Source organism: Girardinichthys multiradiatus, chromosome 11, assembly GCF_021462225.1.
Source record: "Girardinichthys multiradiatus isolate DD_20200921_A chromosome 11, DD_fGirMul_XY1, whole genome shotgun sequence".
NCBI lineage: Eukaryota > Metazoa > Chordata > Actinopteri > Cyprinodontiformes > Goodeidae > Girardinichthys > Girardinichthys multiradiatus.
Window position 1 is genome coordinate 33,635,893 of NC_061804.1, and position 16,665 is coordinate 33,652,557.

General features: G+C 37.5%; 1 protein-coding gene across 7 annotated transcripts in view; it reads right to left on the reverse strand.

The window, feature by feature from the left end:
• Window positions 1-14,272, reverse strand: part of LOC124876617 (glutamate receptor 3-like) — a 127,666-nt gene extending 113,394 nt beyond the window's left edge. For 2 of the 7 annotated variants that reach the window (XR_007040342.1, XM_047379542.1), the window contains exons 1-2: window positions 13,859-14,272; window positions 11,216-11,374 (exon numbers count right to left, since the gene is read on the reverse strand). Coding sequence is in view for 6 of the 7 variants with exons in the window: in XM_047379542.1 (XP_047235498.1) it covers window positions 11,216-11,374; window positions 13,859-13,946 (247 nt within the window). In the remaining variant the exon portion in view is untranslated. The remainder of the gene's footprint in view (window positions 1-11,215; window positions 11,375-13,858) is intronic. The other 5 variants (XM_047379538.1, XM_047379539.1, XM_047379541.1 and 2 more) reach the window with 3 other exon arrangements.
• Window positions 14,273-16,665: the final 2,393 nt, after the last annotated feature.

Sequence of the window (16,665 nt, forward strand, 5' to 3'; positions counted from 1 at the left end):
CATCTGCTACTATATAACCCAGTACGGTCTGCTACCACAACTCCCAGCAGGAATTGCAGCTGATAGGAAGGGGCGTCGCAGCTCTGATGTCACAGTGGACTATATAAGGACACCGGAGACGCCCACCTTTGCTTTTCCCCACTGGAAACTGAGACCGGTTTCCACGCAACAGAGGCCCGCATCCTTCTGGAGAAGAAACCACACGTAAGTTTTCATTAATTCTCCCCACTGGCCAAAACTCATGAGAAAAGGTTTCTGGGATAAGAAGCCCAGCAGACTTTACTTTACCGATTGAAGACGTGGATTTAACACGTAACCAAGCAAAACCCACGAAGGTTTTCCAAGGAGCAAATATTTTCCTCTTTGTTTTTGTTCCAGTCGACAGCTGACGGTCCGTCATATTTTTCTCCTTTTGACCCCCCCCCTCTCTCCTTCTGCTTCAGAGAAGATGACACCAAGTAATCCCGTTTTGTTTTATTTCTATTAGAAATAGCTTGGGAAGAATACAGTAGGATTTTAGAGCGATTTAGAATTGCCACTTATAGTCAAATGTGTTCTAAGTTGTATGTGCATGCAATGTCTTATTGAAACTTTGATTGCTGTTGGACTCTGAAAGCCGCTGCGCTTTGAAGCCCTGTGTGTCTCACGGTGTTTGTACACCTGAGCACAGACTCAGGTGAACTTAAAGTTGGACTACTAGAACCACATGGTGGAATACTCATTATTCCTTTGTCTTCACTCTTTGTGTTTTTCCACTGGTTACCCCCTAAAGGTTTTATGACCCTTTGTGTTTCACTGGGCTCCAACTTTGGGGGTTTTATGACTGCAGCCTGGTGGAGGCCGCTCCCAAAGCTTCGCCCAGTACCATATTTTCTCTTGTTTTTGCCATAACTGCTGGTTTGGCTTTCATACAAACTCAATGTTGTTTTATCTTGTTTAGTTAGTTATTTTACCCCTTTTATGTAGAATTTTTACATGTTTGATGAGGTGAAAATTATTGAATCAGAATAGTGAGGTGTATCAGGGCTGTTGATTTAATAAATATTCACGTAGATAAAGAGAAAGCGTTTGTGTTTATTTTGAGCAAGAGTGATTTGTCTGTCAAAATAAGGTCAAAGTTCCCCCACCTTCAGTGAAGCGATTGATTAAACAGTGACATCTAGTAATAGTTATCAATTATTACTGAGAGTTTAATAATTGTAATTATCAAGGGCTTTGAGCCATAATTACAACACCAGAGGACATCTCTGGTTTCAATTCGTAAGTAATGATTTTAGGTTAAGAAATTAATCTTTTTCAAATTATGATTTTAAATTATAATTCTTGATTAATATTAAATAATCAATAATCATAATTCTTACAATCTGTAACCCAAATGTTTTCTTCTGACTGGCCTCACTGCTATTCTAAAAAGCAATTTGGGTAAATATTTTCAGTATGAGGATTAGGATGGAAATTATTACAAGGAAAGTTCTTCTTCATACCAAACAGTTTGACAACCTCATCTTTGATGTTCATGCATCATTCATGACTGTCGGTCCACATGAGTTCCCAGAGTTATGATGAATTCAGGGTTGTTTTATGATGTTTGGTTACGCTCAAGGATGCTTGTTTTGCTTCACTTACTGCCACAGAAAATTATGTAAAGCATTGTCAATCTATGTTTGCCCTTGAGATATTACAATATCTTCACATGCCCAAAACTCTAATCTAAAATATAGAACAAGATCAGATGAATAATTTATCTATTTGCATCCAGTAACGTCACAGCTTCATAAATTAAGAAACTGTTAAAGATTTTAGTAAGATAATTAGGACTCTTGGCTGTCATGCTGACATAAAAAATATATTTATTGCAAACTTTAATATTGGTGCCATGCATCTTATTCTGGTTGAAACAAGTACAGCACAACAAGTGTGGCTCAAAGCTAGTAGTCATAATGTAAAGTCTGACAAGTTTGTCGAAATTAGAACAATCTGGGAGGTATTTTTGCTGCCTGAACATAACATTAAGCACTAATTACAGTACTAATTAATGCCTTTACAATTCAGAGCAGTGATATTCCAATTTTTCAAGAGAAAAGAGAAACTGAAAAGGGTAAATCTGCACCTGATTTGCTCAGATCAGTGATTGGCAGGTAATTTTTTTCTTTCTTGTACATTAAAAAGCCAAAACTCCTCACTTTTTTTGTCTGTAAACACATCAAACCACAGCATGCACTCTGTTTTAGTCTACCATAAATCAGACAGTAGATCAGACACGTGCTTTAATGCACCTTTTTTAGGAACCATATAGCTTTTTTCCTTTGATTATTAGTTTTAATTTGAAAAAGAGAATTGAATAAACAAAGTTTACAAGTTACGGTTCTTAAAAATAAAACTGGAAAAAGCAGACCTCAATTAGAAAGCAGGATCAATATTGGACAGTAAGTGCATTTTAAATAATAAGCCACTTTATTAATAAGCCGCAACTAAAAAACAAACCGTTCTGACAAAAGTTATGGTCCTTTTCTTTTTTATTTATGACATTTGTACATTGTAGAATCAGTCCCCTGAAAAGAGAGCAGGTCAAGATCATAACCAACCAAAATAAATACAACATTCACAACAATGATGAGTGTATGTTAACTTCTGACTGGTACTCTAAGTATGCATATTCGCCCAATAATAACCTTTTTCATTTTAAGGAAATGTCAGTCAGCTAATACTTTAATATTATTTATGGATTTATGTACTTTTTATTTATATACATTAGCCCTAAAATATTCTATGGTAATAATCAAAAATTAAAATGTGCATTGCTTGTATTTTCCATTAGGCAAATAAAACAAAAACCTGACAGAAAATTATGGGGGGAGATTTTTATTCAACTAAAGATCCCATTAGCTTAAACCATCAAAGTTGTGTGTCTAGTCTTTCATGTGCTAATGTGAATACAAGTTCTGCAAACACTAAAACTGCCCCAATTTGGAGACTGATGATGAGTCAAAGTATTGAGCACAGAGTTAACAATGTAGAATAAGAAGAGCAGAAGGAGGATGAAGAGGAGGAGATCTGGCTGCATGAACTGGTCTGTGTTGCATTACAGGGACTGTCCGTTGCCTACTCACTGAAGTGCTCTAACATTAGCCTCTGTCTGAACGACAACACATTGGTTGAGTCACAGCAGGGGGAGGATTGATAGCTTAGAACAAACACTCTGATAAGAAACACTGAAATTTAGTATTTTCTTCCAAAACAAATTGCTTTTAAATGTAGCTTAGAATCTACAAATTGATTTTAAGCCTTTTATTGTGTCATACAATGACATGACTGAGCAATACAAATGAGAAATTACTGAGAATTTCACACTTCTCCTATGTTTTAGTAGGAATAGTGTCATGTTTTGTGCAGCCACAGGACCCAAATGCAGACAGGAGGTAGGCAGAATAATATAGGAAGTGACGAGAAACAGTTGGAGCAGAGGAGCCCAAAGAGAAAAACAAAAAGCAAAAAAATTAAGCACAATACAATTCAAGAATTCAGTAGTAGTCCATGTGTTTTCTAGTTAAAACGTTAAGATCAATTGTCCAAAAGGTCCAGCAAATAATATTTTCTTAAATATTATTTAATATAGATAAGGATGGAAAATTAAACAACATAAAGAAACAATCATTCAAAATGGTTGATTACTAGTTTAGTAATTTCTTTTAAACATTATTTTATTAAAATATTTTTTTATCTTCTCTTCTGATTTTGCATGTTGGCTGGTTGTTTGAAGACATACCAATTATTGTTCCTAATTAGTTGTAAAACTTATTCAACCTCATTTCCAAGTTTTTTAAGATAAACATTGGTTCTTAAACACAATTGCACATTAAGCTGTGATACTATTGCATCACTTTATTCCCTTGTTCCTTTGTTGTACATAAGTAATTTGTTTTCTTTATTCCTTCATTTTGCTTGGTAGTTTTAGTTAAATTGTTGTAGCCTAGTAAAGAGTTTGTTAATTGAAACATGTTTATCTTGGAGTTGAATTTTGCTTAACTGTATATAAAAAATAACAATAAATACAGTACAAGAAAAAAGTTTTAACCCTGTTATAAATTTAAAATGTTCTTGCTTTTTTGTTTCACCTAACTTGGCAGCAATAACAATTTGCAAAAATTTTCCATCCATCTATTATATTGCTGTTGGATGACTGTCGCTGTTTGCAATGGAGGTTTTTTCAGAGATGAACACTCTATTTAAGGGAAAGCAAAACATCTCAAAGAGATTTAATTCTGGACTTTGGCAAGAGCTCTAAGAAACATTCATTTTGTTTCTCAATTCAATTCAATTCAATTCAAAAATACTTTATTAATCCCAAAGGGAAATTAAATGTTGTTGTAGCACATTATGAAGGTTTCTCCTGTGTCATTTTGAGGTGAACCTGCTTGTGTGCTTTGGGTCGTTGTCTTGCTGCGTAAGCCAAGTAAGTTTGGGATTAAGGTTACGAATTGATGGCCTGATATTATACTTGAGGATTTTCTGGAAAAGAGTCAAATTCATGGTTCCATCTATTATTTTGAGTTGTCCAGCAGCTCCTAACAATCACATTGCCACCACCATGTTTGACTATAAATTTGATGTTCTTTTTCTGAAATGCTGTTTTAGTTGTATGCCAGATATAAAACACACTTTGTCATGTTAGTCTGGGAGGTTTGCAGGACCAACATGCAGATCAAGAACTTCAGAGTCACATGGGTGAGCTAAAGTTCTTTAATAATTTAAATTGAAAAAACTTACAAGCCAGGGCAGGACATGAGACACGGGCATGACATTTGACATGGAAACAGAGTAGCAAGCAGATAGTCAGAGAACCAGAGAGAATAAATACAGAGGTAGGTTGGGTAATGGATCAATGGACCAGGGACATAATCAGAGGGAAACTCTGGAACAGCTGATGTGAGAGAGAAAAGAGACAACTGAAGGAGGCTAGTCAATCAGCTAAGATGAGTAGTGGGTCAAGGGAGGCAACAGAAAACATCTAAATGAACAGAAATAATTAACCATGAAACTAACTAAATAACAAAAACAGTGAGGAAATAATCTACAAGGAAATACAAACTAAAACATCAAATTTAGGAATCCCATAATGTAATCTAAACACAAGAATGAAATCTGATAAACCTGAATAAACTGAAACAAAGCAAGTGGAAACATGGCAGTGCAGAGAAAGTAAATAGACTCAAACTCAAAACCCAAAACACTGGCAGATTATGACCACCTTCCAGAAAGTTCCACTTTCCACAGGGGTTGGACAATGAAACTGAAACACCTGGTGTTAGACCACAATAATTTATTAGTATGGTGTAGGGCCTTCTTTTGCGGCCAATACAGCATCAATTCATCTTGGGAATGACATATACAAGTCCTGCACAGTGGTCAGAGGGATTTTAAGCCATTCTTCTTGCAGGATAGTGGCCAGGTCACTACGTGATACTGGTGGAGGAAAACGTTTCCTGACTCGCTCCTCCAAAACACCACAAAGTGGCTCAATAATATTTAGATCTGGTGACTGTGCAGGCTATGGGAGATGTTCAACTTCACTTTCATGTTCATCAAACCAATCTTTCACCAGTCTTGCTGTGTGTATTGGTGCATTGTCATCCTGATACACGGCACCGCCTTCAGGATACAATGTTTGAACCATCGGATGCACATGGTCCTCAAGAATGGTTCGGTAGTCCTTGGCAGTGACGCGCCCATCTAGCACAAGTATTGGGCCAAGGGAATGCCATGATATGGCAGCCCAAACCATCACTGATCCACCCCCATGCTTCACTCTGGGCATGCAACAGTCTGGGTGGTACGCTTCTTTGGGACTTCTCCACACCGTAACTCTCCCGGATGTGGGGAAAACAGTAAAGGTGGACACATCAGAGAACAATACATGTTTCACATTGTCTACAGCCCAAGATCTGCGCTCCTTGCACCAGTGAAACCGACGTTTGGCATTGGCATGAGTGACCAAAGGTTTGGCTATAGCAGCCCGGCTGTGTATATTGACCCTGTGGAGCTCCCGACGGACAGTTCTGGTGGAAACAGGAGAGTTGAGGTGCACATTTAATTCTGCCGTGATTAGGGCAGCAGTGGTTTTATGTTTTTTGGATACAATCCAGGTTAGAACCCGAACATCCCTTTCAGACAGCTTCCTCTTGCGTCCACAGTTAATCCTGTTGGATGTGGTTCATCCTTCTTGGTGGTATGCTGACATTACCCTGGATACCGTGGCTCTTGATACATCACAAAGACTTGCTGTCATGGTCACAGATGCGCCAGAAAGACGTGCACCAGCAATTTGTCCTCTTTTGAACTCTGGTATGTCACCCATAATGTTGTGTGCATTTCAATATTTTGAGCCAAACTGTGCTCTTACCCTGCTAATTGAACCTTCACACTCTGCTCTTACTGGTGCAATGTGCAATCAATGAAGACTGGCTACCAGGCTGGTCCAATTTAGCCATGAAACCTCCCACACTAAAATGACAGCTGTTTCAGTTTCATTGTCCAACCCCTGTGTGTATATATATATATATATATATATATATATATATATATATATATATATATATGTATATATATATATATATATATATATATATATATATAAAACATAATCAAATATATAATCAAGATATTTCTTGACAGCTGATCTTGGCTTTTGTCTTTCTCTCGGTCAGCAGTGGTTTTAGCCTGTGAACTCTTCTAAGGGTGCCAGTCTTGCCCCTTCTCTTTCTTACTGTTGAATCATGAACATCTACATTAACTGAGACAAGTGAACTCCTAGAGGAGTCGTGGATACATGTGGATCGTAACTTTAGTGGTTGGGCCCTCCCACTCATGGGAAAGTTCATCTGTAGATAAGGGGTGTTACTTTGGTTCACTGGAGACCCAAAGCAATGGAAAATGGCTTTGTCATATATTCTGGAAATTCTTTAAAACCGGGTATGATGTGTTGGTCACTCAGATCTTTTAGTCTACTAAATGTTGTCAGACAGGTTTCATTTAAATGATTTCCTGACTCTAATGGTCTGGGAGTAATCAAATCTTTGTGTGGTCAGTGAAACTGAACCAAAAAGAAGTGCTTAGTCACAAATATTTTAGAATTTTACATTTTTTCACAAAGGGCCAGATTGGTCTGCAGATCTTTTTTCCTTAATAGATTATACTGCTGTTTGTATTTACTCAGGTTTTTTTGTCTGATATTAAAGTTTGACCATCTTTGTGGCAGAAAAGCAAAAACAAAAGAAATCTTTATTGCAGCAAATACTTTTTATGGCACTCTAAATATCATTGCTAACATTAAAGTGACAATAAGCAATACCTTGTGTTTTCACAGTTTTAGGGAATAAAGCATATCAGATCATGTTATACATTTTCCTTTTGTTTTTTTTAATACTGTGATACACTGTTATTTTTATTTATGTTATTTACGAATCTCATACCAACCAATACTTATTATCCAGCTCAACGTTTTTACAGTCCTAACCCCGTAGTCCTAACGGATATGATCTAACTATTGCTACTTTTATGCATACAATCAGTCCCAGCCTGCGGCAAGGTGTTACGTCAATATATCCTGTAGCCCACTCCAGTCACAAATAGGTGGTTGAGACAATGAAACACAACTACACAGCAAAGTTCTCATTGTCAGAATTCATTCAATCACAACTGAAAACTGCTTGCTGCAGTGTGTCATTGACCTTATAGTTTTCTGTTCCCTTTTAGACGTGCAGTAATAGCATCACAGTGTGTCTCTGACCAAGGGAGAAGTTTGCGAAAAAAAAAATTTAAGTTTGGCCTGAATTGATTTTTCCGTACTAGGGAACAAGCCAGAGTCGAGCACAAACACGCTACTGCTGCCGGACGGCGGCCATCCACCTTATTGATTCTCTCTGCCAGCAACAACAGAGTCATTTACCATCAGGGATTTGTAACAGTCATTATGTACCGACCCAGCTGGAGGGGAATATGGAGGGGGGGTGGGGTGTGGGGGTGGATCAGAGGGGGGTGGCAGCATTGTCCTGCTTTTTACTCCTGCCGAAATCCATAACACAAACAGAAAAAACAAGCTCTGACCTACAACTAATTAATCTGACCCTTTCATTATTGTCTCTCTCTCTCATCAACAAAAAAAAGGAAACACAAAGTACTGAATCTCTTTTTAACATCTCAGTCATCATAACACATGCTAATATTTTCAAAATCGATGATGTGAGCTGTAGGAAAAGCACCGCTCGGACTTTCCTGCAGCTCTTGCCAGAATAGATATGTGTCAGAACCTAATCATAACATCCATTGGAAACATCAACACCTGCCAACAAAAGTGGACCGTTATGTAATCCAGCCTGCTATATATGTAACTGTGTATTTTGGTGCTTTTTTGGAGTCATTGGCTGACCTGGCTGGTCTGCATAATGATCCACTCAGTGTTCTTTGTCAGCTTGTGAGTATTAGCCTCAGCTTGCATCAGCCTATCACAGTGAAATTAATCCCCCTTATTATCATGTTTTTCTTCTTATCCTTTAAAAAGAAACCCATAAGCTTCTTTCAATCACAGTGGATTTAGATTTAGTCTGTGTGGATTCAGGCTGTGGAAAAATGTTGTGCTTCACACCTGATCCAGACCATCCCAGCAGGTACCGTGATGTCTTCTTTAGCATCGCCTGCTGAAGCGCCCTTGAGCCGAGCACTGACCCAACAGCTACTTCAGTGTAATTACTCAGCTGCCGCCAGAGCAAGGTTGCAGCGAAACAGGGGCAGCGTTGTGGCGTGAGACTGTGAATGTGTGTCAACCTGCCTGCGGCTGCGACTGCTCCCCTCCGGCTGCTGCTGCATGCCAGACTTGGCTAAATGCAGTTTGTGTGCACCGTCACCACTTACCAACAATACGACAGCAGTCCACCTACGGGAGAGCCAGGGGGCTGAATGTGGAAGGTGCCATTGTGTTCAAATTTCCCTTTCTTTTAGCAGGCTTGTTCTCACTTCATTAGCTTTCACTGTCATCTCTGAGACAGCTGACAGAATTCAGAGAGCTGCTGCTGATCTTTAAGTGTGAAATGTTAAGTGCTGTTGGTAGGACAAGAGAGAACAGATTATTCTTCAGACAGAACTCAACGCCCTGCACGGCAGAGGAGGGGGACACGTTGTGCAGTTATCGAGCCGCTCCACGCTCCTTCGTATCAAATCCATCATGTTTGCATCAACTGCCACGCAGATTTCACCATGACACCGATGGTACAATCAGCTGTTTATATTCAGAGATGTTGACAGTACAAGGCTAGGATGCTGAGAGAACATCATGTGATACTCAAGAGTGCCTTACAATAATATCCACATCCCTTGTAACATTACAACTACAAACCTTTGCATATTTGGCAGGGATTTGTTGGGATAGATCAACAGAAATCAACATATATCTGTGAACCGGAAGGAAAATGATACATGGTTTGCAAATCCTTTTGTATTTATGCATTTGTATTCACACCCTTTTACTTTAATACAACCTAAATAAAATCAAGTACAATCATCATCCTCATAAGTAATCTAATTTGTACATAGAGGCCACCACAGTATGCCGTCTAATCCATCATTGAACAGTATGGCACAACCGCAAATGTATGCCTACACCTTCATGCTAGATAATGAAAGCATTAATCAAAGAGGCAGCCAAGAAGCCCACTGTAACTGTGGAGGAGCTGCAGAGACCCACAAAGCAGGTGGGAGAATCTGTAGACAGGACAAGTAGTAGTCGTGCATGCCACAAATATGGCATTTATGAAAGAGTGGCAAGAAGAAATTTATTGTTGGATGAAAGTCATGGAAAATCCTGTTACAGTTTATCACAAGCCATGAAGAGGACTCAGCAAACAGGTGGACGAAGGGGCTCTGATCACATAGGACAAATATTGAAATTCCTGGCCAGAATTAAAATTGATGAATTGAAAACTAACCCCATGCATTGACCCTGAACATACCATGCTTTTCTTCAGCAGGGACAGGGAAGCTGGATTGATGGGAAGATAGATGGAGCAAAATAAGTTGCTTCCAGCAGGACAAGGACTAAATGTGCAGCCATGGCTACAATGTAATGGTTAAGATCAAATAATATGCATGTGTTAGAATGGCCTATTCAAAGTCCAGACCTAAATCCAGTTGAAAATCTTTGGTCACACTTGAAAATTCATGCTCTCCATCAAATTGGACTGAGTTTATTCTGTATTGCAAATAACACTGGACAGAAATGTCAGTCTCTAGATGTGCAAAGCTGGTCAAAACATACCCGAAAAGACTTGCAACTTTAATTGTATTAAATAGTACTTCGACAGTTTTATTTTCATTACATAACTACACAGTACTTGTTGGTTTGTTAAATAAAATTTTATTAAAATATTATAAGCAGGCATTTACGATATCGACATCCACCCATAAAACGTGAAAAACCACGGTGAGGGACAAAGTGGAGATCTAAAGGCATTTTTTTAAGAAATTGAAAGAACAAAAACAAAGCTTCAAATAATACAACCAGCTGAAAACAAAGTCAGCACCACTATACATTACACAAATTTCCAACTGATGAGGTTGGTAGGGCAAATCAGAAAAGAGGGATATTCATTCTTTAGGCTCATGCTCTTCTTTTAAGCTTAAGATATCAAAAGCATTTTTAACATTCATAACAGGTCTGCTGATTTATTTGTTGTGCAACTTAATACATATTTGAATATGTTGGAAAAATGTGCACAAACATGTTTGTGATGTGAACTTTCATTATTTAACAATCATCATCACCCCACTCCAGTGTTAACAATATCAACTACAATGCTTTTTAGTTCTCCCTTTTACTTTCAAGTACAACCGTCTAATGCTGCTCATCCTCTTATTTATTAATTTACTCTGTTTCCAAAAAGAAGGTCTGCTTAGCCCTTTACAGGCAATCAGGTTTCATCATCCAGCTGGAGGATTCTGGATCCCATGAGCAATGACTAAAGGCATCAAGCCAGACACTTTGGCAGTAGTGTTAGTTTTTTTACAGCCACAAGTATCTTTATAAACCTCTGTGTAATTGTTCTCAATGCAATACAGGCAACCTTAACATAACCTTTGAGTTTTGCCTCAATTATTGCATCACGTTTGCATCTATCTAGGGCAGGATTTAAACATTATTGAGATAAAAACAAGACCAGTTACTTACAGGCATGTGTGACAGAGAAACTGTTAGAGGACTCCAAGTTGTCAACATTGTAATTGAGGTGAAAGGGTTTTTCTGTCACATTCTGGTTGGTGTTGTAGAGCTGGACAGCAAACCTGAAGGCGCTGTGTTCCTGCACTGTGGAGCGCATGAACAGTCCACCTGCAAGAAAATGTCACGCAGAAAAGTGCTTGTCAGATTTGAGAAAGAGCTTACCAGGGCTTTTTATGTTTTGCAAACAATCACCCCATTCAGATCAGAGTTTTTCACAACAAATATGCTACTAGAACCCACTATTACAGATCACTTTGTCCTTTCACATCATACATGATGATGATCCTTGTGGGCTTTCAGAGCACACCATTGAGATTGTGGAACAAAAGGGGTGTGACTTAAAGTTGCATCATTTACCTGAACAATGTTGAGATTCTCATGCAGGCTTTTCTAGTCTATTAGGTTCTTTAAAGCAAAGTTGTTGCTTACTGTCCTCAACATTTTATTAACTGCATCCGAATCTGCTGATCTACATCTTTCTCAGATTAGATTGACTCTGTTCAGACTGTTTTTGCCTCTCCAGCTGTCTTCCCTTTTGATTGTATCACTACGTCACACTCATTCCACAATCCCATATTGCCCCTTACAGCTCAAAATGCTTGTAGATTTGTGAGAACCTCCCAAGGCTGATCAAGGAAAAACAATTAGCATGCATAAAAGCTGTTATGTTACTATAAGTAACCGCTAAATCTGTAGCTGCTCTTTTTAGCTCTGTCACTTGATTGGTAATTACACTACTGGCTACATTGTCGCCTTTATACTTGAGGCTTTAAACCACCAAAACCAGGTTGGATCTACCTGACCAAACTGTTTTAAAACAGCAAATTAATATGTCTGGTAATGTTTTCAATAACATACCAATAATCAATCAATTTTATATGAGAGTGCATGCTTAGTTTGGCTACACAAGGTTTGGATTCCATCAAAAATTTAAAATAATTTTAATCCGGATTCAAAAGGCAATAACTGTTTCTGTCCCTGATTCTTATATTGAAAATATAATATTCTAAAGTAACGAACATTATCTTTTGTCTGAAAAAAAAACCTATTAGAAATCTTTTAACTGACATTTATTCTGACTACTAAAAAGGCAGAACTTTCACCACCAGTCATCATTTATTGGCATTATCTAAAAAAAAGGTTTTAAATATTCCTTTAAAGCCAGACACAAAAAATAATTGTCAGAAATTTCTATTGTTTAAGAAAAAACTATTTATTGGATGGTTAAAAAAACATTTGTTTAACCATCACCTAGATTCATCTGGATCATAATTGTTAAAGTAGAAAGTTTTCTCATCTATGTATCATATTTTACCAACCAAAGGGAAATAGCTTATAAACCTCAAAAAATGCATGCAGATTACCACTAAAAACAACACATTTATGAATACCTAAGGTATCACAATTAATACACACATTTTCATAGCAGTTGTCCTATGAAAGAATTTTATATTTAAGTCATTGTATGATGTAGGGCTCTATTAAAAACAATAGTTTAAATATAAACTTTTTTACATTTTCTTTTCATTAACTATATTAAAAGATAGACTTTGTTCTCAATTAAAACCTCTGCTTTTTAGAACATTGTTCTCACAACACAGAACCATCATGGACTTAAATGTTCCACCAGAGGACAGAAGACAAGTGTGGGATTCGGTACAGCAAGTTTCTGAGGAAAGTAGCAGCACCAATCTGTTGTCGTCCAGAGGCCCACATCCTCTATGTTTATACTTTTGATCGCTAGTTGAAAATGCAAATTTTTAATATATAAATACATTTATATATCATTTTAACATTTTTGTTTACCTAAATACATAATTACCAATTCAAATGTGAGAATAATTAATTAACATTTTGTTAAAAGCATACATAATTATTTAAATTTTTTTTTTTTTATTGAAGGATTTTCATTTCTGAACTGCAGCACTGAATTTACTTTAAACATTTTAGCATTATCCATTAAAGCAAGTGGGCGGGGCTAACACTGCTTTAAACTAGCTGATTGGCCAGCGAACCAATCAGATTTTGGGGTTTATTTGACAAGCCATGGTGACAGTTGAAATAATTTAATGATGGACTCTAGCAAAAGTAAAAGGAAATAATTCAATACTAAAATAATTATACATGCTTTCAACACATATGTTTGCATTTTGATTAATAATTTCCAAATGTAATTGCTTCACGGTGTAAAATGACAAATGTTTTATAAATATATGTAGATTTGTTAATTCCATTTATTAAAATTCTATTTTATTGATCCCATATTTACATATTTATTCAATAAATTATATATCTATTGTATTGTGGCACTTTTGGCTCTCGATAGAATTCAATACAGTTAGTCCAACATGTGATTCAAAATATTATTATTAACACTTCTATAAGAAATAATAATGCTCTGCAGATTGTTAAACTGGCAGTTAGACCATTTGGATTAGCTCTATTTTTAACAACCCAAAATAATCCCCCAGATCGCTTGGGTGGAAAGAAGTGGACTAAGTTGGCAACCATCTAAGAGGGTGAATAAAAGGTGTCAAACAGGCGTCCTTCTTGGAGGAATGTAAGTATTATTAAAAATCTAGCTGAACTTACCAATGTTGATTTGGTTTGGAAATCCTGCCAGCGAGTCCCCGATTAGATGAATTAAAACCAGGACCGCAGCAACTGTGCGACTCCACATTTTTCTCCGAGAAGTAAAATCAACTCCTGGCGTGTTTTTGTGGGTGAGGAGATGCAGGGGGAATCATGAACACGGGTTGGAGCGCAAAGAAACCCACAAGATGCGGCGGCGGATCTCTCTTTCTCTCTCTCTCTCTCTCTCTCTCTCTCTCTGTGTGTGTGTGCGCGCCCACGTTGAATGTGTGCCAGCGCAACTGCAGCGCCAGCCCACTGCTGCAGCTGCTGCTCTAAGAACCTAAAGCCAGTGTTTTATCGCAAAGATGGAGGTGGTGGAGACGGGCCACCGAATCTCCTCACTATGTGGCTCAAGACCACTGAAATGGGCCAGAGAGAGAAAAAGGAGGATGGAAGAGGAAGAGGGAGAAAGATAATGAAGAGGGAGGGATGGAGGGAGGGGGCGTTTATCAAACTTGTTCTGACGTTGAATTATAAGTGCAGCCTTCCTCTGCGCGTCACTGCAGAGTTAGTGCGTGTGTGTGTGTGTGTGTGTGTGTGTGTGCGTGTGTGTGTGTGTGTGTGTGTGTGTGTGTGGTGCAGAGGCTGAGCGGCATGCACAGGCATTGAAGTCATAAGGGAGCAAAGATATACTGCTGACTTGTGTGTGCATATGGGCCATGTCGAAATGTTCCATCCATCCATCCATACATCCATCCCAGAATCCCCCCTCCTGTCTTTGTGGGTGCAGTAGTAGTTCTGCTCAGCATAATCCTGCGCTGTCCCCTGCAGGTGTTGTAGAGCAGAAACTGTAACTATGGGACCAAATGGGCTGATTTATGCCAGTTTAATCACTGGCTGCCTAACGATCAAACATATTTTATATATTAAGATACTAAAAGAAGCATCATGATAAAAAATATGAGGAGTTTAAGGCTGCTAATTAGGGTATTTGTCAGGGGATAATCCAGAATATTTTGAATGAGGGTAATATATGTGCCATTGAAAATCTTGGGAGTGGCAGAGTTATGTTGGGGCTGGCAGGCAGGACTGGAATGAGGTACTTTCAAACGTTATTAACTATGAAGGCCAAAAAACTGTACCTACAGTAAAAAAAAAAAAACAAGGTGGTTTCTAGAAATTATGACAAAATTATGTGATGGTCACATGAGCAGAGGTGGGTAGTAACTAGTTACATTTACTGTTCTAAATGATATACTTACTGTAAGTGTTAGTATCAAATGTTTTATGTTGTAAACAATTGTACTGGAAAAGTGTTAATATGTCATTTTGTAAGAATGCTCTTGATTTATATACATTTGTTTTATTTTAGTCTTTAAAATACCAGAATTTGAACATAAGTTTATGTTTTTGTCTGTGTGATAATTGCTTAAATATTAAATCAGATGTCATGTTCAGTTACTCAGTACTTGAATAGCCTTTTTACCAAATACTTGTTTTACTCCTATTTGAGTAATTATTTGGAGGGCTGCTTATTACTTTTAGTTCAGTAAAAATATGTTGAAGTAGCGCTCCTCTTACTTGAGTACAAGTTTTGGCTACCCTATACACCTCCGTGCATGAGAACATGATAACAGGGTATTTTACACATTTTTGAGGAGGATAACGTGAAAAAAGTATTTTTCTTTTAGCTCAAAATATAATTATATTTGAAAAATCAACACACACATTCTTCCATTCATTTTACCTGTTTAGTATTGCTATGCCTCTGGCTATCACAATCCTTGTTTGCATTCTATACAGCTTTCTGTGGCTACACATGCAAATGGACCATGATGGTGCATTAGTGGTGCATAAGTCATGTGGCTCAGCTCTCATAATCCATAATCACCTTGTTAGGTTGAAGTCCAAGCATTTTTCCCTTGGCTAACAGCTCATTATCACAAAAAAGTGACTCTTGTTTTTTTCTGAATTTCGGTATGATTTACTTGTTCTGTCAAAAGAATTATTTAATGAGTGTGAGGTGATTGTTGGTGCCCATACTTTTCTTTTACTCTATTAAAATCATATTCTTAAAACATATGTCCATAAGGGTCAGGGTCCCAGTGGAGGGGCCAGCATATTTATCTTGGTGGCCGTTGCAGCAGCAAAGATAAGAAGGGTTTTGGGATATGATTTACATTTAAAAAAATTACTCTATGTAAATTAGAAAACTATAAAGTGTTATCACACATGCCAAATAATTCTATGGAGAATGTGTGTAACACTGTACATATTTTTGTACAAATCGCCACACAGGCCCTTTATTAATGCAACCAATGCACCAAAAAAAGAGGAGAGGGAATAAATCTGGTTCCTTTAATGAGTCAGTTCCCACAAAGTGAGTGATTTTAAATAACATTAATAATAATTAATTTGAACAATATGTAAGGATTTTGCCATCCAGAGGATATCCTCGGGAAAGTTTTTCAGAAACCTGGCAACTATGTCAAAGCCCACTCTGCACCAATCATAGCAGGATTCTCCATAAAAGAAGAGTCAGTGACTAAAACTGACCTGCCTGGAATGCAGACACGTATGTGGTGCATTGTGGAACAAGAAAACACCAAAGCAGAGCTGGGCCTGTTGCAGCTAAACATATTTATCAAAAAATACAAGGAAATGTTGAGCATCAAAAACTGTATCAGTATTTCCTTAAATGAAACATCATAACCAACAAAAAAAAATTTAATATGAAATAATTGTTGTATTTATAATTGTTTGGTTTTAATGATTTGTAATCCAGTGCAAGGAATTAAATGCAGACAAAATATATTATAAAACTT